Here is a 20,063-nt window from a genome sequence, read left to right as displayed (position 1 = left end):
TGTGAGATATTTCTCTCCCGTCCATGTGTACCATTAGACCTAATCACTGCTTCCTGACTAATTTTAGTGTAAGTCTAATGGTTTGACTAGTCTGTATGTGTGTGTTGTGTGTGTGAAAACACAAACAACAGGTTAGCTTGCCATAACATATTGTTCTTTAATCATTGCGATAAATTCTGCAGATGCACTGAATGAGCATAAAAAGGAAATGAATGGCAAGAAAATTAAGAAAATAAAAGGGTGGACCGTGTGGGTTTTAGAAAACAAAGAGGAGTCAGAGGAGTAAACAAGGAAATGATAAAGGATCAATTGTTGAGATATCTTAATAGATGTGATCTTCCGGCTCAGCTTCCACTAAGAACTAGAAAATTAAAAGAAAAAGTCACTCAGAAGAAGACTTTTCTCAATGTGAAATCAAGAAATTAAGACTGGATTAACAACTAGCAGCCCGTGTTTGTCTCAACATAAAAAGACCAGTGATTTGATGATGCTACTGCTGTGATGCAGGATCAATAACCACTGCAAAAAAAAAAAAAAAAAAGGAAATAGCTTTCTCAAAACCCCATTCCCACAGTTAGGACACACACAAAATGGCTTGTGTAACAATTGATAATTGTGTAATGTGTAACAATTGATAATTAATTAATTATTCAACTGCTAAAGAACAATTGATAATTAATTAATTATTCAATAAAAACTTGAAACACGATATGAACCAGTCCCAACAGTCAGACCAAAGGATGTCTGATTTAGGTCACCCCCAAAAATGTCTTTTATATCATGTCATTGATCCCACACTGAAATTCTTGGGCTAACCTTTTGGAGGCGCCACGTATGTGTTTCCTCTGGGAATCGGACCCAGGACTCTCTGCTCTCTGTGTGAAAGGCAGGCGTGCTACTCACTACACTATATGTGACCTGAAAATGAGTCAGAGCAAGTGCACAGACTGCATTTGTTGTACTGTATTCACATTGAGCGACAACTAGTGGTGAACAGTCCAAATAATCTTTTACAGTCACTTTTTTATCATAAAGTAATCTGATATTTTTATGTCGATCCCTGCACAAAACCGACACGCTCTCTATACCTGGCCTTAATTCCTGAATAATGAGTCCATACCGCTCTCTGCTCTGGACCATTCTAAGCGACTCAGCCATCATTTGAGCCACGCCCTCTGCTCTCATATGCAGAGCGTTGGCAGAGCTGATGGTGCCCTAAATAACAGGCGTAGCCCAGAGCACTTGCTGCTTCTCTAACACTTTGTATTCCTAGCTGCCGTTCCATTGTTAGCTTGTTATTATGTGTTATATCATATGTCTGTCTGAACCTGAGGACTGTGCTGTGGAAATGAATTTCCCCGGGGAACAATAAAGTCTACGTCTAATCTGGGTCTTGAACTTTAATATCTTTTCAACTTCAGCAACAAAACAAAACTGTAGTTGATCAAAGACCTGCCTTTCTTACTCTCTGTGCTTGTAGATTTTCCTGAACTACTTTTTGTGCAGGAGAAAAATTACATTTCTTGTAAATAGTTTTAATGTGATGTAAAAAATCAAGTCTGTCAGTTTAGTTTGGAGAACAGACAACATCTCTCTCCCTCTCCCTCTCTCTCTCTCTCCATCTCTTTATCGTGGCCCGTGTCTCTTCTTTTCCAAGGTCAAACTTTGATTGATGCACTCTTTTCATTTCCTTCTGTGCTACTGGAGAAAGTAAACACAGGGTAATTAATATGCAGATGTTCTCAGCTCCCGCTGTGATGTGCACGCAATCAAAAACAATGTGTACAAGAGTTCACAAAACTTTGACGGATGAAACTCTTTTTCAAGCTCAGTGTAAAGTGCCTTTGATAATTGGTGACAGAAATGAATGTAAGTCACAGCCAGTGAGTTCATTAACCTCCGGTCTGATCACAGATGGTGTACGGAGAGGGGTTTAAGAAGGACCCTGTGATCAGGGTGGTACAGTATGATATCTACCGTAATCACTGTGCTGAAACCTGGATTTCTAACAAACTCTTGATTATTCTGTCAATTTTCTACCTGTTCTGTTTTTAACCCGTAAATTTCACCAACATCATCCTCACTCTTTTCACTAGTCCAATAAACGGAAAATCAATGTGTTCAAAAATGTTTAGGATTAAATTGACTGAAAAGAGAGAAGCAGAAATGGTGGTATCTGTTGACCAAAAAACAAGACCTCATGTAGCCAGGGTTAAAATCCACTAACAAGGCTTTACACCAAACCATCTGAATTGCAAACAAGCTCTGGCTTGGAACAACATTTTCAGCTAGTCTTGCATTTTGAGTGGATGTGTGCTTTGGTGCTGTCACTAAAAATCAAGACAGGAAGTGTGCTGTAATCACTGGGTCAGAGGATTATGAGAAACAATAACTCAACGCCGGTCTTCGATCAAACGCCAGGATGCAAGACTGTCCTTGGTGCAGCGACAACAAACATCACCCCCGTGTCTCATAAGTCTTTCACCATTACTGAGGATGGTGATTTGATATTGATTAGATTTCATGAGAGCCCACCACTCACCCGGCTTATTGTTCCTCACAGGGAGGTGTGGAGCTTTTGTCCTCCCTGGAGTCCTGCAGCCCCGGTACATGTTGTTTTATCTGCTGTTGACTCTCCCACAGCCTGCACTCTGCTGCAGAATGTGACTCATGATTCAGGCACCACAGTGTTGGTGTGTGCGTGCTCCCTGATGAAGTCATTAATTCCTTTGGCCCTGTGGACACCGGCAAAAATCGTTTGTCTGTTAATTTTAAAGCCTGTGTTTTTCCCGTTTCTCCCATTGTTTACATTGTTTTGGGTTAACGTAATATAGAGATGAGTGGACTTTTAATGAATGCATCTGTCACCATCCTGTTGACTCATAAAGGTTTTTTTTGTTTTTTTTTGAAAATTGCCTTTATTTCTTAGCCTAAAGATACAGTATACCAGAGATTACACCAATTTTTTACAAACAAAAACCTTCGTTTTCTGCTGCTGTGGTTGATCTGAAACAACTATAAAAACACTGGTCCATATCGTGTTTGACTGTAGGGTTTTTTATGACTCACATCCTCTTTGTGAAAACAAGTAATACATTTGTGTTTGGAGATTGCTGACTGACCTCAGGAGGACAGACATGTCTGAGCCAGTGATTATCAGTCTTTCATACAGTAGAAGTGAAGGAAAAGAATCAATAAAGCAAAAAAAGAAAAAAATATATAAACCATCAAATGTGTTTTAAATTGTTACACACTTAAAGTTGACTGAAAAATCACTGTTTTTTTAAGAAACAAATGATAATAAAGTTTATTTCAGAAAAGATAGAAATCAGGTCTGTGCTCATGATAGAGCTGCTACTGGAACGTTAGCACCTGCTGTACGACTTCAACATTGTTACAACTAAACCAGCTCCATTCTAACTCCAAACAATCCTAAAAGTGTTTTCTGCGATACTGAAATGTTACCTACACTTTCATGTTACATCAGTCTTTCTTTGAGTTCTGTCAAGGGAAGATACACTAAACTAGGTAATTGTGCTAACTGTTTCACCAGTTTTCTGCCGCTCTAGATGTTTAGGATACATTACTGCCTCCTACTGGATATGGTTTGGCTAATGATAAGCTACAATAAGTACCATGACTCCTAACTGTTCACCATTTATTCACATCCTCTTTATTTTTGCAGGTTTTGATTGAGGCAGCGGTTTCCAAAGAGCGACGAGGCTACATTGCTATAGATGACATCATGGTGCTCAACTACCCCTGCTGTAAGTACCACTTCTGACAAAAGAGTACAATTATAGAAGGTGCTACTGGTTAGTAAAACAGGTTTCGTGGGTGGGGAGGGGGGGGGATGACAGTAACACTGACAGATGTGACAAGCTAGCGCTAACACTGCTTCTCCCAGGTGAACACACCTGCTGCTCTGCCTTTGGTCCCGTTTGACGAATGAACTCATTTGTTAATTATCAAGATCTTGACTCAAACCCTGTCAAATGTCTGGTAGCTTCATGTCACAGCAAGGTTTTGTTTTCCTCAGGCTTCTCTTATATATGTATATATATATATATATACTGTATATATAAGCAGCCTGCAGCACAGAGTCTTTGTGTCAGTGGAGGAGTGATGCTCTGTTGTTCAGTCTCTGAGGACGTTGTGTAAAACATTTTCACTCAGACATCTGATCTTGATACCTGGACAAAGTGCACTAATGTAGCCCCTGTGTAAATCCCTGCCGCACATATGGACGTGGCTGCTCAGCTGCTGTGACGCGTCACACCCATGCTCCACACTGGTTCTAGGTGACTTACAGTAATGACACAAGGTCGAAGGATGTTCCATACTCACTTTTTTTTAAATTCTTCATTCTCGTCCCCCGGAGAGAGAACCAGCCACTGAGTGTGACGCTGTTTTGTACCCGTACCTCACACGTAGGACCCAGTCAGCCCCCCGCTTTTACCCAACAGCAGATGGCATCTTCTGAGAGCTCCCACTGTGGCCATTAAATAATTAGGACTGTCATCAAGACCTGAGCAGTGTCTTATGATGTGGCACATGGCCATCCTGCCTTAACTGCCAACAAAGAGCGTGTGGAGAACAGGAGAATAGCAGCAGAATAGAACTGGAAGTTAAAGATAAATTTAAAAAAAGAAAGAAATTACACAAAGAAAAAACAAAACACACACATTATGATCTGTTCTATCATGCCACCAGAAGGCTGCAGGTTCGATACCTCCTAGTGCCCAAATCCCAGGTTGACTTCTGTCGGGAAGGGCAAGTGTCACTGTGCACACTATTTCTGTTTTTACTAATGTGGATCAGAAAGTTTGGAGATGATACTATCATTTTAAAATGTTCAATTCTGACAGATGAAACGTCTTCATAACTCCTAACATCTTTGATTCATTTAACCATTAGGTCTTTGTTAAACTCTTTCTATACTTTTAATTCAATCTGATATTCAAACCTCAAAAATGAATCATCTTTTTTTTTTTTTGCTGCACCTGGGTGTTAATTACTGAGGCTTTGCAGTTGGCTTCATTAGATTTGTTTTTCTTTCTTTAAAACTAAACTGGAATGGCCAACTAGAACATGTAGGGAAGAAATAATGATAATATATATACATATATTAATTGATAATTATTTAGTTTGAACTTTTTGACCCACCTTTGTACAATGTGGAAATCTGAGAAAAATAAAGGCTGAACAAAGAGCTGTGTTTACAGTTCCTACATGTTTATTTAAGAAGCCATATCTCCAAATGTTAAGGCTTTTCCCCTGTGTGGCTTTAAAGACTGTAATTTGTCCTAAATCAGATACACAGTAACTCTCTGCTCTGACAGACCTAAAACACTGGAGCAAAGTTACACTGCCACAGTCACCTGATCCTTGAACCACCAGGCCACAGGTGTCATTTGAAGGAGGATATCATGAGATCAGAGACTGGAGTGATTTTATACACGAATGCACACAAATAAAAAGGGATCAATCAGTAACTCAGGAATGCAGATGCTGTAGTGCAAATCAAGTAAAAACAAAAAGCACAAGAAATACTGACATTAATAGTAAAATCTAAGGCATTATAGTTACTAATACTTTATCTTCTAGTTTAAGCCCCTTTATTAAGAAAAGCTTGAAATAATCCCTTTCCTTTCTTGGACTCGTAGCTCAAAGTGGTCCATTTTCTGCTTCTTCTTCTAAGTTGTGAAAATACTGTTGAGTTTCGTTGCTTGACTCTGAAACCAGTGTTACAGTTCGATGAAATATTCATCAGGCTAAAGAGTCCTGGGGATAAAAGCTGACACGATTAGCAGTATAACACTAGTTCTTCTCAACTCCAAGGCCTGTTTGTCTTTATTTATGTTTGTCTTAGAGGCATGAATAATGAATTAACTGCAAGAGGAAGAGGCACTCAAAGGAAACACGGCCACCTGTGGGGAACAAATGCAGGCGCTCTCCTGTTACTGCAACTGTACACAAACCAAATCAACAAACTTGTCTTTTCCCTCTGAAGCTTCATTGTGCAAAAACTCAATCATGGAAAGAGTTCAGAGCCAAACGTCAGCCTTCCCCCGACGCCTCGGTCGAGTGTTGCGGCGCCATCTCTCCCTGTCACTCATTCAGATTGACATGTCGGCTTGTCCTTCCCGGGTTCTCAGAGATGGCAGACAGTGCTGTCGGCATTTACCCGGTGATTTGACTCCACAGGGGTTTGGTTCTCTCTGCTCTATTGTTAATCATGGAGTTGGATGAGAGGGCTACTCCCACGTACTGACTCATTTGGCAGCCCCTCACTTTTTTTTTCAGGAGCTTAGAAGTCTAAAATGTGAAGGGCTGGCGTGAGGCTCCACAAAATCTCTCAAATTCCTGGGTTCACTGTGATTGTGTGGTTATAAACTGTTATTTTAACTTCTAATATTTCTCATTATTTTCATTTTTACTTGTTTCAGTGTTAAAGTTCACCATACAGTCTATCAGAGGGTCAATTCAGAGTGAATCTGTGTTTTTGGTAGGAAACTGGAAAAACAGCAAACATTTTTTTATTCTGTCACTCCTATGTGTTTCCTTCAGTTTTAGTACAGTGTGTTTGATGCCAAAACTTATCAAACATAAAATATGCTACTGGTTTGCTACTATATGTTTAGGCTAGTGTCAGGACATGAGAACGTTGACGTCACTCCCTCTGTCTTCTTGTCCTCTGTCCGTGTCTCCAGATAAAGCACCGCATTTCTCCAGACTAGGAGACGAGGAGATCAACGCTGGACAAAATGCAACGGTTCAGTGTGTTGCTGCTGGAAGGGCATCTGAGGCCGAGAAGTTCCTGCTGGAGGTCAGTGGTTTAATGGTGGCAAACAGAACTGCGTGTGGTTAAAGTAGAAGTGTGGGAGTCTAACGTGGCAGCAGACACCTAAAATGTTTTATCTCCCACTCTGGTTCCAGGACAGAGATGTGTGTGTGCTGCGACAGAAAACACACAGTATACAATGAAAACAAACTGCTGTCGTTTGGTCTTTTACTTTTTCTTTTCTCCTAAAACCTAAACTCAGGCAACGTCGTCAAACCAAACATACCTGGATTTTAAATATCAAACATACCTTCAAACCAAACATACCTGGATTTTAAATGAATATTATTTAAATACAGTTTTTTTTTTAGCTTCTTCTCTGGTGCCAACTTAACAGGAATTCATCAGGTTTTCTCTCTAAAAGCCCGGGGTAGATCAGATCCCCGACACGCCCTGGAAGACTTGACCAATTTTTCAGTCATTTAAAACTTATGCAATGGATTTTTAAAAAAGGAAATGCTTGACTTCTCCTGGATAACTATCCATTTTCCAGGAGACAGAGAGAATTGCCTTGCCCTGAATTTTTAGTTCAATTATTGTATAATTTTAGTCCAATAATGAGGAGTGACACCAGTTCCAGCAAAGATTTCTTACAATTAAATGTTAGAGATTTCATTTTATTCTAGTAATGTACCCATATAAACCTCTAGGTGCTGTATTTCCATAGATATTACTCACTAGTATTTTTATTGATATATCTTCTACCTTTTTATCCTTTTGATAGTCACCAAGGTGGGGGTGGCGGTTCTCACCCTGCACTGTTAAATTTCATTTTAGGGTCACGTCTACAATGAGACATTTTTGGACTGGGGGAGGAACCCAGAGTAGCTCGACTCGAGGTACTCTGGTCTCCTCTCCTCACAATTCAGTGTGTAGGTCCTACACACTGAATTGTTTGCCCACATTTGGCCAGCGAGCCACTAGTTTGACACCGCTGTTGGGTTTAAAGCTGTGAAGGCTATTTAGGTGACCTCCTCACACCTGCTGTCTGAGGATGACACATCTGTCTTCTCGTTGACAACACCTCGCTGTGTGAGAGTGAGTTGTTGTTACCCTGTGGTGTGAACAAGTGTGCAGTCTCTGAAATCCGTACTCCATATTTAGCCCCTGATTTGAGAACACCCCGTCATTGGGCCATGTGACCCCCCCCCCCACACACACACACACACACACACACCTCTACGGTCCGAGACCGTGCAGCCACACACACTTCCATTGTGTTTGCCAACATCTTACCACCCACTACACCCAGTGTTAATAACAGATGACCCCGGGACAAACCTACTGTTTTGTTTGAATTTGGGAGATGTGTGATTAATGTAATTGAAGCCTCCTCACTCCCACCAACGCTTCATCAAACCATCAAACCACCTGTTTGGTCGCATCACGAGGATGAATACAAATGCATGGGGTAATTAGTCGACGCAACAATACAGACATCTGCTCTGAGGAGACCAGTACGTTCTTAGCTTCACACTCACCCAGCTGATAGATTTGTTTCTCACTATGAAAAAAAATAAATTCTTTCATGGTTTAGAGCAGGGGTGTCAAACATACGGTCCGAGGGCCAAAATTGGCTCGCTTGGCAGTTCAGTCCGGCCCGCTTAAATAAAAAAAAACACTTCATGTTCAGGATATTTTTTCAATAATTATATTTAATTAAATATGAACAAATAAAAATACATATCTAATATACTTGTATGTGTTTGCATGAACTTGACAGCTAATTAGGTTGCATGTGGCCCGTGAACAAAACTGAGTTGGACTCTCCTGGTTTAGTGTCTGCGGCACTGACTGCAGCTGCTGATTTATTTTTAAGAGTAGTCACTCGCCGTGGAACTTAACTCAGGTCGGATTGTTTGCAACACAAAGAAACTCTTTTTTATTTCCTTTCAGTCGCCGCTGTTTCCTGTCACTCTCACACAGGAGTGGTATAAAGAATAAAGGTCGTTACGGTGGTGTATGATTGAGGTGTTCCTTCCTTTCCTGCAGACGCATGTTTTATTGCCTGCTCAACCCTAATGAAGGGTTATGTGTTTATGTTTGTTTACTAAGGCGCGGGTTGAGGGGTGTGTGGTCTGTGGCTTTGCTGACGGACTGTACTCTGAAGGATGACAGTAGCTGCGGTGACCTAGCCTCACCTTCAGTGACCCTCAGTTGTAGGGATACAGTTAGAGCCGACACAGAGCAGGATGTGTATGAAAACCGACGCCTGCGAGAAAAAAAGAAAAAAGAAACGAGAGGAGAAAAAACCTGTCAGATTCATTGTGTTTTTCCACTGTGAAAACACATAGACTTGACTGATGATAGTGGCTTTAATGGTGTGGAACAATGTGAAAAATTCCCAGTGTGCAACAAACAGCAAGGTGCATCATGCATGATTCATTTGAATCTCTCTTGTGCTCAGCTTTTACTTTGTCTTTCCTGTCACTATTTCGCAGTGTTTTCATTCTGACCAGCACAACTCACTTTTGTTACCACTGTCAAGGACATGACGGTTTTACTACTTTTTGTTTTTGTTTGGCAGCCGAAATATGCAAAAAATTCTCATCCAATGTTGCATAAACACCACTGAAGCCTTGAGCCATTGTCCACGGAGGAACAGATATTTTAATTTGTGGACCGACAGGTAGTATTTTCATAACCTGGACTTTTACAATTTTGTAAAGTTCCCGAATGATTCCTCTGACTTTGTCCTTGGGGAGGTCTGAGCTCCCTTTAGAGACACTTAAGCTTAGGAACCTTGTCTCAGGCAATTTGTTTTTTTTCTTCTTCTTTACTTAGCTCCTCACCAAATCTTAGAGTCTACATACTGTTGTCCATCTGTTAGCCAGTGAACTCATTTAGATAGACCTTAAAAGCCATCTGTCTCTGTGGAGTACAGTAACAGCTGAGATTTGTTTTTGGCTGGATCATGGTGTAAACTAAAGGCTTCTGCAGTAGGAGATGATCTTCATGAAGTAAATGCACTAATCTAAACGCAATATAATTGGCTTTAATGGCAGAACAATAGTTGTACAGCTCTTATTAAATTAAACCCGATTGAAAAACCCTTCTTAATAATCAACGGTGATTCACAAAAGAATATTGCAAATGTACCGTATGTGCTAAATATCTATCCTATACATAGTATATATATATGTTTATATGTGTATATATGTATATATATATAAGTATATACTGTATATATATGTGTGTGTGTATAAGTATATATACATGCTGTTAGTTTCCCTCCATTCAAGAAGAGCCCAATGACAACCCGGGGCAGTGGTAAAGTACAGTAAACAAGCAACTTTTCTCCTACTCTGTTAAATATATATATTTTAAAAAGGTTTAAATGAGTTCTGGTAGTATATATACATGCTGTTAGTTTCCCTCCATTCAAGAAGAGCCCAATGACAACCCGGGGCAGTGGTAAAGTACAGTAAACAAGGTCAAGTTTTCTGTTTTTCTTCATGTTAAATATATATTTTTAAAAAGGTTTAAATGAGTTCTGGTGTGACCACACAACACATCCCACGTGTCTCACTGTATGGAGAACCTGACTGCATGTGTGCAGAGAATGATGGATGGTTTCCACTATGATACAGACTCAGACAGAGTGTGGTTGTAACCATTAGGGAGGGGGGGCAGTTTCTCTTGCGTTACAGCAGCAGTGGTCAGTGAGGGCTTTTCTGCCTTTGGCCTTTACTCCCATCGTTTCCTCCTGACTCCCTGTGCTGTGTCTCTGCACGGCATCGTTACCTCTGGATGGTGACAGGACTAATTTCTGTGCTGGGAAATGTTGGACTCTCACAGATGTGGTGGATGTGGCTGCTTTTACAGCCGGTACAAAGAAACAGGCTGCCGTGGAGGACACGACCTGCACATGTATTTAAGGGACGGTGACCCATGCTGTTTTCTCCCTCTGCCCTTTTTCTGTTATCCAGAGACACAACGGGGACATTCTGACAACGGCATCGGTCAAGCACCTGAGTCACCGGCGCTTTGTGGTGTCCTTCCAGCTAGACAATGTCCAGCGTACAGATCAAGACCTGTACCGCTGTGTCACTCAGTCCCCTCGAGGCTCTGGAGTGTCAAACTTCGCTGAACTTGTCGTCAAAGGTAAAAAAAAAACAACTTTTCTCCTACTGTTTTTCTTTTTGTCCTTTCTCTCAGTGCAAAGTGTATTTTTTCTTTTTATTTGACGAAATTTCATAGCTTTTTGCTTCTCTACGTATGATAGAACAGACATAGAACGAAGCTGACAGTAACAAGCAACGACAGACTCAGGTGTGAACACATTTCACAACTGTGAATCCACATTTGTCCTGTCACTTTCTTGTATGTATCCACTTCTTGGTTGAAGAGCGGCTGGTGACACTGCTGTGCAACACTGTGTCGTTTCCCACAAAAGTCACTCTTTTGGCTAATGGCATGATGCAGAGTGACCATGAAGTCTCTCTCCGTGGTGAATTCAATCTCCCTGACGTGCGATGTTTGTTGAGCTGCACTTGTCAAATAGGCTGCTGCTCTCGTCTTCTCTCAGCTCCTCCACTCCTCCTGTCAGGAGGCTGTTCACTTGACTTGGACTCCTGCAGCTCCTGTCATATCATGTAGCACAGATAGTGACCTCGCTCCCATTACTCACGCCAGCCCCGCAGCCTGACGCTGCTTTGACAGGATGGTGATGACACGGTCGTGGGACGGTTTGCTGGCAAAACACACTCCAAGCAGAGGGAAGATCAGAGGGGAGAATAGGCTCTGAAGGATTTCTTATAAATCTATATATTAGGGCTGTCTAACGATTAATCACAGCTGTGGATTAATCACAATGAATCATATATATATAAACCTTTTCTTCACTTCCAAAAAACCCCCAAAAATGTTAGGTCCATGAGTTGTACCGGGCTGTAAGTCACATGACTTTACTGACTTCTTTACAGGAGCTGAGATTGAGTTTTTTCTCCACAAATCTCTGCCTTGTTCTGCCTTGTTCCTCATCGTGGACTTCTGACTCCTGGATAACAGTTCATTCCCGAACTTTGACAAACTTCTTTTTGTCTTTTATTCATAGGGCATTTTTGCGATGCTCCAAGAATATTTCAGCACAATAGAATCCCTAAATAAACAGAAAGTAGCATTCAGAACAAAAATCATTTTAATATTTCTATTTAAAAGTAGTACTCCAATGCTCCAACGTGGAAACTTGCACCTTGTGCTTTGAACTTTAAGAAAAACTACAGTAAAAAGTGAATTATTTTCAAATCTGGCCCGTTTGTATCTGGTAGTGAATTTGCCCTTTCCACATGAGAGAGGTGAGGGAAGGAGCGAGGATGAGCTGCTGCAGGCTGAGGCCAGCCGAGGCAGAGAGCAGCAGTGGAGAGGGGAGAGGAGAGAGGAGCTGAGGTGCTGCCAGTGTTGAACGCCCACGGACAGAAGGGCTACAAGAGACAGAGGTGCCTCTGCAGGAATGAAGGATTAGTCACACTCGCAGATCAAACACGGATCTCTTCTCACGCTTTGTTCTCACTTCTCCTGCTCTTCTTCCCTCTCCTCCCTCTCACTGTTGTCCATGTAATTGTCCGCCGCCTCGTATCTGCCTGTAAGAGACACTTGATTGGTGGGCTGTGCGAAGATTATCCTTCCGTTTTTCTTTTTTCATGCCAGTGACCAGCTGTGAGAAAAGAGCGTGATGAAGAGTTATCGACGACGCTAATTCAGAGATCCTGGTCGTCCAGTGGGCCGTGTGCACAGCTGTGGTTTTTTTTTACTTACTACTCCAGTCAAAAATATATGCAGGGCCACTGTTGTTGTTAATAGCTGTGACTAATCTGCTGTTTGAACACAGTTTGACCTGCACACATTCTGCAGTCCCTGCAGACACTGTGGGCTTTTAGTTGGTTTAAGGGTTTTTTGTTTTTGTTTTTTTGGTGAACAACACATCCAGGCTGATATGACTGGTGTTGAATCATGAATGTGTTGTTGTTGTCAGGTCTTTTTCTTTGATATATTATCATGTAAATAAAGACATTTTACAAACTTAAAAAAAGAGAAAACTGCAGTTTGAATTAATTGTACGAAACTACGAAACCAGTTTCTAAAAAAGTTGGTAGATTTAGCACCGGTGCAATCGAAACTAAAGTGTGTGCATTGGTGAATCAAAAACACAACCGTACCTGTATCTGTTAAACTTAGAATGACTGGAATACATTCAAATAAAAGGGACTGGAACTAGAAAATACACAATATTATATCATGTCCCTCAATAAGCAGGTTATGGAGTAAAAATTAATGCAAGAAAAGAAGCATTCAACCAAATATTGGTGCTTGAATGCAACAATGGGCTCATGCTCTTCTGCTGAAGTTCAAGACATAATTGTCTTTTAAAATAAGAACATTGTTCCCTGGTGACACTTAATTTCATTTTAAATGTAGGCGTGCAGTGCACACAGTACCAAACAATCGTCTCCTCAATTCCATTAGGTTGAAAAGTGTAAGTAAAAAGAAGAGGGATGTGATGTGCGTTCAACTTGTCACCAAGCTTTTCTGTTGGTGTCATTTTTCTAAAGACAATATTATAATGTAAGGTAGACCTGGAATGCATCACTGAGTTCTAATTACAAAAATGAAAGTTTTTATTGTATTTTCAGAACATGTTCCAAGTGACTGGTAGATATTCCGTCAACAGAGATATGTGCTATAAAAATAAAAGAATCTTTACCCCTCTCATGTCCTCCCACAGTTCCGCCGTCCCCCATTGCACCACCTCAGCTGCTGCGTGCCGGCTCCACCTACCTGATCATCCAGCTCAACACCAACTCCATCCTGGGAGACGGGCCCATCATCAGGAAGGAGATTGAATACCGGGCCAGCCAGTCCCCGTGGTCAGAGGTGCACGGGGTGAACATGGTCACATACAAGCTGTGGCACCTGGACCCGGACACGGAGTACCACATCAGTGTGCTGCTGACTCGGCCCGGGGAGGGAGGGACCGGTCCCCCTGGACCTCCTCTGGTGAGCAGGACCAAGTGTGCAGGTGAGCTCCAGGGGTTCAGTGCTGCGTGACCAGACATGGTGCCAATGTCAAACACTGTCGTCCACAGTTTTAATGACAACATTGCACTGTATAATTGAATTTTAATGCCTAAACCAGACTAATTTTCTTAAAAAAAAAACAAAAACTAAAATTGTGATTCGATGTAAATTTGAGTTGAAGTCTGACTTTTTCTCTGTTCTTCCTAATTAGAAAGTAATAGTAATTTCTATCAGGATGAACTAGTACTAACTGATGATTTTATCAATAACTAATTAAAATGGAGTCAAAGAGATTTAAGAAAATCAACAACAACTAACACTCGTCTTATTCAAGGATGGAGATCAAGTTCCTTCAAAATGTTTTCATTTTGTTTTGGGGGAAAATAGAGAGACTTGATTCTAATGTACAGTATGTATGAATGAGGTTTTCATTCAAGTCTGCTTTGATTTTTCTACTGTTCATTTTTTTAGGTGTTGATAACAAAGAGATAGAGCTTGTCACAGCTGTTTCCAACAGCTGAGGGACATGACTTGACATGTTTTGGGTATTTGAAAATCGTGCATCTTTTGAAATGAAAATCTCTGTTTGACTTAGCCTCTTATTAATCTCTTTTCTACTAACTTACATGGAAAACCATATTCCCACTTGGATCATTTGAACGAAAACGCTCTGAGCTCCTTTACAAAGACACCACTTCTTCTTGTCTTCTTCTTCACCCATGTGATTCAGAAGAACAACCAAACACGTCAGTAATTAAACCCACGAGCGTGTAAAAACACAGAACAGAAAACAAACCTTTGAACATGCCAACTGGCCTTTTTGACCGTCAGATTCATCACCATCCAACCATCCAACCATCCAACCATCCAACCGTCACATTATTCACACAGATTCTCACAGTAAGACGGTGTCATTTTAATGGCAGACTACACACATAAAAACTCTATAAAGCCACAACATTATGTTGGACAGCTGCAGCTGCATTTCAAAGTGAAAGCACATCAGCTACCTTTTGTCCTTTATCTGCCGCAGATGTTATTTGTTATTTGTTGCCAGATAAATCAACGACTATTGTCTGCTTTATCGCAGACATCTTTTTCCATACCACACATTTTTACCCATATCTGGATCCTGCGCTATGTTGTTATATTTGCGGAGATAAAAAAAAAAAAATACAAACTCTTCAGCGGTCTCTTTAAAAGTCACTGCCTTTTGGGGTTTTTGTGTCCAAAGAACAAGCTGGCAGTTTTTTTGTAGATTGGGTTGGGACGTAACTCTGAAAGGACCCATTATTTAACGTGGAGAGCTCTGGGGAATTACAGCAGGAACACTTCAGGTGATGCATGGCCACAATGTGAAAAAGGGACCGACACCATCTCTGCTGCAACCTTTACCTGATTTTTGCCCTGTCATTTTATAAATAGCATCAGATCAGAAAGAAAATCTAGACCAAAATAAAATCCCATAATTATGTTCCCTTTACCTTTGGTCCAGTTATTTCATAAATGTCACTGTAACACCTTCAGAGTCTAAGGCCATAATGGACGACGACGGCTCTGTTACTAATCCAATCAGAAGGACACTATCACCAGCACAGTCTTCCTCACCTCTTTAACTCAGCAAACTGAAGGCAGACGGTTTCGCTCTGTGCTGTGCAGTGTTTGGCTGATGTGTTTCCTGAAGGATAGCAGCTGGCCGACTAGCCTTCTTGGCCTACAGCTGAAAACAGAGAGCTTTTTTGGCTGGTACAATAAATGAAAGAGGATTTGTTGCCGACCGTGGTGGAGATGCATGAATCACAGGAAAACAAACGGTAAAAGCTTTATTAGAAGTGTATTAAAACACGAGTGTTTATGCAGTACTCGGCAAAAAAAAACAAAAAAAAAAAACATTACCTAAGGGTGCACAATCCAACTCCTACCTACGTGAGTAGGTATTAAGGCTACAACTTTTTCTTTCTGAAAAACATCACTCTCAGCCTGTGGGGTCATCAGAGGTCACCACCGTCTGTGTAGGGATTTGAAACTGTTTTTACACTGACCTTTCTCACACTACACTTTTCCACAAAGGTTGGAGTGGGTGACGAGGTAGAATTGTACCAATTTTTTGTGTAGGTGGATATCCTGCCACTGGTGCCACTCTACCTAGGCTGCAACTGTCTCTGGATCAGGGGCCTCGAATTCAAATGAGCTGTTACCACTGTTATTCTCATTGGAGGGGCAAAAAACTAACAACACAGGTTCAGATTACATTATAGCAGTGCTTCTCAAAGTATGGAGCGGGCTCCACTAACAGGGAACAGAGACGTGACAAGTGGGGTGGAACAAACAGGAGGAAGATTTCAAGGTTGAAGGACGATTTTTGACTCATTATAAAATATGGCTTAACGTGGTGTTACTTCAAGTCATTTGAAATGTAAATTGTCAAGATTTTTCTTTAAAGTAGGAAATAACAAAAAAAGTTTGATAACCCCTGCTTTATACTGACATCCTATTGTGGGCCGCAGGTGGGTTGGTTCGTGGGCCGGTATTGGCCCGCAGGCTGGAGGTTTGAGGTCCCAGCTCTGGACAGTCGGTGTTCATGAGTCGATGAAAGAATTCCATATGAAATGAAATAATATCTCGGGGTCGACTCTAACAGTTGCTTTAGAAGAGGGGAGTGATTGCTGGTACGGTGGCATTTTGACAGCAGACGGGAAAAGGCTGGACAGACCGATTATAAAGGCCACCTCGGTCCTGAAATGCCCGCGTGGACCAGGCTCTCATCGCTGTTGGACACTTTGTCCCACCCTCTGCAGACATAATCACAGCACTGAGCAGCTCCTTCTCTGACACTCTGATACACCCACATGTCTGAAGAAGAGGTACAATCAGCACTGCTCTCACAAGACCCCACGCAGGGGTTTCACCTCATTACCTGAACACTGATAAAACTGCCCACCATCATAGTTTCAATCATTCGTTTGAATTTAACATAATGTTTGGGGTCGTTGGGGTCATAGAGCCAAGCCCAGTATTCTTTGGAAAGAAAACTTGGACATTTTGTCCCGTTGTACATATAGAGAAGGGTTCTCAAATTCCTGGCCTGAGGGCCACATCCGGCCCGCATGATGATGATTTATTTTTGCTCTTCATTGTTTTGTTTTTTTTTTTGTTTGTTATATTTTTGCTCTTCATTGTTTTTGTTTTTTTTTTTTTTTGTTTTTTTTTTTCTCCTAATGGTTCATTCATTTCCTTCATTCATTTGAATGTTACGAGTAAGAAAAAACAATTTTAATAATTGTATTTTAAAGTTACGAGTAAAAACAATTTTAATAATTGTATTTTAAGAAATTATACAGGTTATTTTTTTGAATTTTTATATCCTGTGGGTATTCGTGTTTGTAGCTGCACAGCCAGAGAGATTTCTGGGATAGTGAAATGAATGGCTGCAGTTTACATATACACCCACCGTGCACAACGAGTGCTGTTCTCATGCAGATGCACACAGTACTGCCTGTATCTGCACTCCCCACATGCAGAGCGTTGTGTTACCCAGAGGCAGTCGGTGGATTTGTGTCTTCCACGGTCATCACTCTTGTCTATGCCCAACGGTCTCTTCCTGCCACACACCATCCCTCACATACTCCCCACCCTGCTCCACTACTGCCTTTCTGCCCCCCACCCTCCAATGACATATTAAAGCTACTCTCCTCTCCCAACAGCCGGAGACACTCCTCATTCATCAGACACCCAGAGTGAGCTCAAAGCCCACTCTCCACACACCCTTTTCTCCCCTACTCACAAAAAAAAAATTTGAAAAAAAAAAAAAAAAAGCTGGAGCAAAAGGGGAAGAAAAGGGAGTGGGAGGAATGCTGTGGTGTGGCATTGTGTGTGTGTGTGTGTGTGTGTGTGTGTACATGTGTTCCTTCTACATTTGTGGGGACATATTGCATGGCAATATTGCATATTGTAGAGGCGAGGATTAGGATTAGTGAATAAACTAATAATTGTTAACGTGTTGTATCGTCGTGTCTTCGGGTGTCGCTCTGTGGAAATGTAATGTATTACTGTTATTATTGAGGTTAGGCTTACGTTACTGCAAATAATTTGAATTTGTTTGTCTAACTGACAGTGGCAGGCAGAACTATTAAATACCCTCCCCCTAGGTGGCAGCAGACAGACTGATTGTGATTGATTCTGTTTGTCTTTCTTTAATTCCTGTGATTATATCCACATTGTGTTCAACTAAATAGGCCCAGCTTTAATATTGTGTACGTAGGTTGTGAGTAAATGTTAGGTAGAAGTTAATTATATTTGATGATTGAGATTTTAGGTCTGGGAATGTCATATGTCCATGTAAAGGCCTCACTAAACACGAATATCTCGCATGTGTGTGTGTGTGTGTGTGTGTTTGGACGATGGGGTAGTTTTTCAAAGTAAAAGACTGACACCGTAGGAAGAAAAGGTAGTTGAGCGAGAGTGGATTCACAAAGAGGGAAATTGCTTTCACAGTTGTTGATGTTCTGGAAGTTTCCAAACTCTGCCTTTAATAATGTATTTACAATTCATCCACTGTTGTATTAGCTTGTTCAGCCATGTGGGGGATACGAAACATTGCTGTGTTTGCTGAGCTGTTAAACACAGCATTTAGATGCTGCTCCACTTCAACACATGTGAGACTTAGGTGAAATCAATTTTCTTTTTTCAGTCAGTTTTTTTTTTCTCAATAGAATTGTAAATCATCTTTTTCAATACAGTTCCTGTCTGGTTCTTTTGGCCACACTACAGATTTTTCTATTTACCTGTTGACTGAACAGCTGTCATGGCATATCAGATTTACAAAAAACAATTAGGTATGAAAGCCCCAAAAACAACTGCAGAACAATACATTCTCCTTCATAGTTGTATAAAATGGGACCGTTTTCAAATTTTTTTTTCTGTATATTTGTTGGTTCAGCTGCATTTTTTGTGTATTACAGAAAAGAAATAACTGTTAGGTTCATGGTGTTGTTTGTCTCCATGCTGCTGCACGCTTTGTTTATTTTCCATTTTCCTCTTTTGATGATAGATGTGTTTTTCATTTTACAGATAGCAAGTTTTAATAATATGTTATGTATTTGTCCTAATTGGTGGACGTCCTGCACCAGACCCACAGACAGTTCACCCTTTTCACCTTTGGTGGGGGGTTCAGTCCTGGATCCAGAACCAGCAATGAAATCAATGTACATGCATTGAAATACTAGGAGAAAAAGTTGACTCCAATCTAATCTAATCTCATTTAAAAGCAACTTATTCTGCAAATATAGGTATTTTCTTTGTTGCTAAAGCTAAACTTTCCTCTTCGATAATTTCTGTCTGAAATAATGTGCAGAATAAATCCACCTGCATGCACCAAAACAATTTCCAGCTCAGGAAATGGACCAACATGGCAAAAAGTAAAAAATAATGTTTTCAGCCTGGGCCACCATACCTAGGGTAGAAATGGATTTTTTTTTGTACAACCCTTCAAATTTGTCTCGAACTCACCTATGCTGCCTACCAGAATCCTTTTCCACACATTCGTAAATGCTTTATTCAGGACTAGCAGTTCTTCCTCGGGTGTGTGTTGCTGTGTGAGTCTCTGTACAGTAACCCGCAGCTTCCTCCACCTGGTGCATCTGACCTCTGTGAACACCAGCAGTCTTACTTCAACACCTTGCTCCCCCACAGCTCTCATGACCCAACCCACAAACCATCTGGTCTTCACTTCCCTACTGACCCCGCGTTCCAAAGTTCTGATTGCTGCCCTCTTTGCTGTGGGCTTCGTTAGGGTTTCAAAACAGGTAAATAGACATGAGGTTGTGTTCCTTCTGTAGAACCTCTTGAATTCGGGAGAACACTAACTGAAGAGGTCCTGTTGAATATTCTTACCCTGGTTCTTGAAGATCATTTGTGCCTCACTGTACACGTCACACCCTCGCAGACCTGAGCTGCCCTCGTCCGGGTGTTGTAAACCTAATGGCTGTGAATGCGAACATGGTCTCCGCCTGGCTCTGATGGCCGACCAGGTGTGCTTGATGAGCCATTGCTGTGATTACCAGCACGGTGCATTAGCACAGCTTGAAGCCCCTCAAGTAAATCACAGAGGCGCGGCGAGCCTTCGTGCTGCAGGTGGTCCCCAAGCTATGTTAATGGGCTTCCACCTGCTGCTGGGTCACTGCACCTTCTGGCAGGTCTCTGC

The 20,063-nt window shown here is 41.3% G+C and overlaps 1 protein-coding gene across 10 annotated transcripts in view; it reads left to right on the top strand.

Moving 5' to 3' along the window:
* Positions 1-20,063, top strand: part of ptprub (protein tyrosine phosphatase receptor type Ub) — a 160,031-nt gene that overhangs the window by 89,121 nt on the left and 50,847 nt on the right. For all 10 annotated transcript variants that reach the window (XR_003051617.1, XM_017037722.2, XM_025061881.1 and 7 more), the window contains exons 4-7: positions 3,686-3,767; positions 6,714-6,829; positions 10,774-10,948; positions 13,569-13,862. Coding sequence is in view for 9 of the 10 variants with exons in the window: in XM_017037722.2 (XP_016893211.1) it covers positions 3,686-3,767; positions 6,714-6,829; positions 10,774-10,948; positions 13,569-13,862 (667 nt within the window). In the remaining variant the exon portion in view is untranslated. The remainder of the gene's footprint in view (positions 1-3,685; positions 3,768-6,713; positions 6,830-10,773; positions 10,949-13,568; positions 13,863-20,063) is intronic.

The sequence above is a fragment of the Cynoglossus semilaevis genome, chromosome 13, assembly GCF_000523025.1.
Source record: "Cynoglossus semilaevis isolate Cse_v1.0 chromosome 13, Cse_v1.0, whole genome shotgun sequence".
In the NCBI taxonomy this organism is placed as follows: domain Eukaryota; kingdom Metazoa; phylum Chordata; class Actinopteri; order Pleuronectiformes; family Cynoglossidae; genus Cynoglossus; species Cynoglossus semilaevis.
The sequence above is the reverse complement of the archived record's forward strand: the minus strand, read 5'-3'. Positions and strand labels throughout refer to the sequence as shown.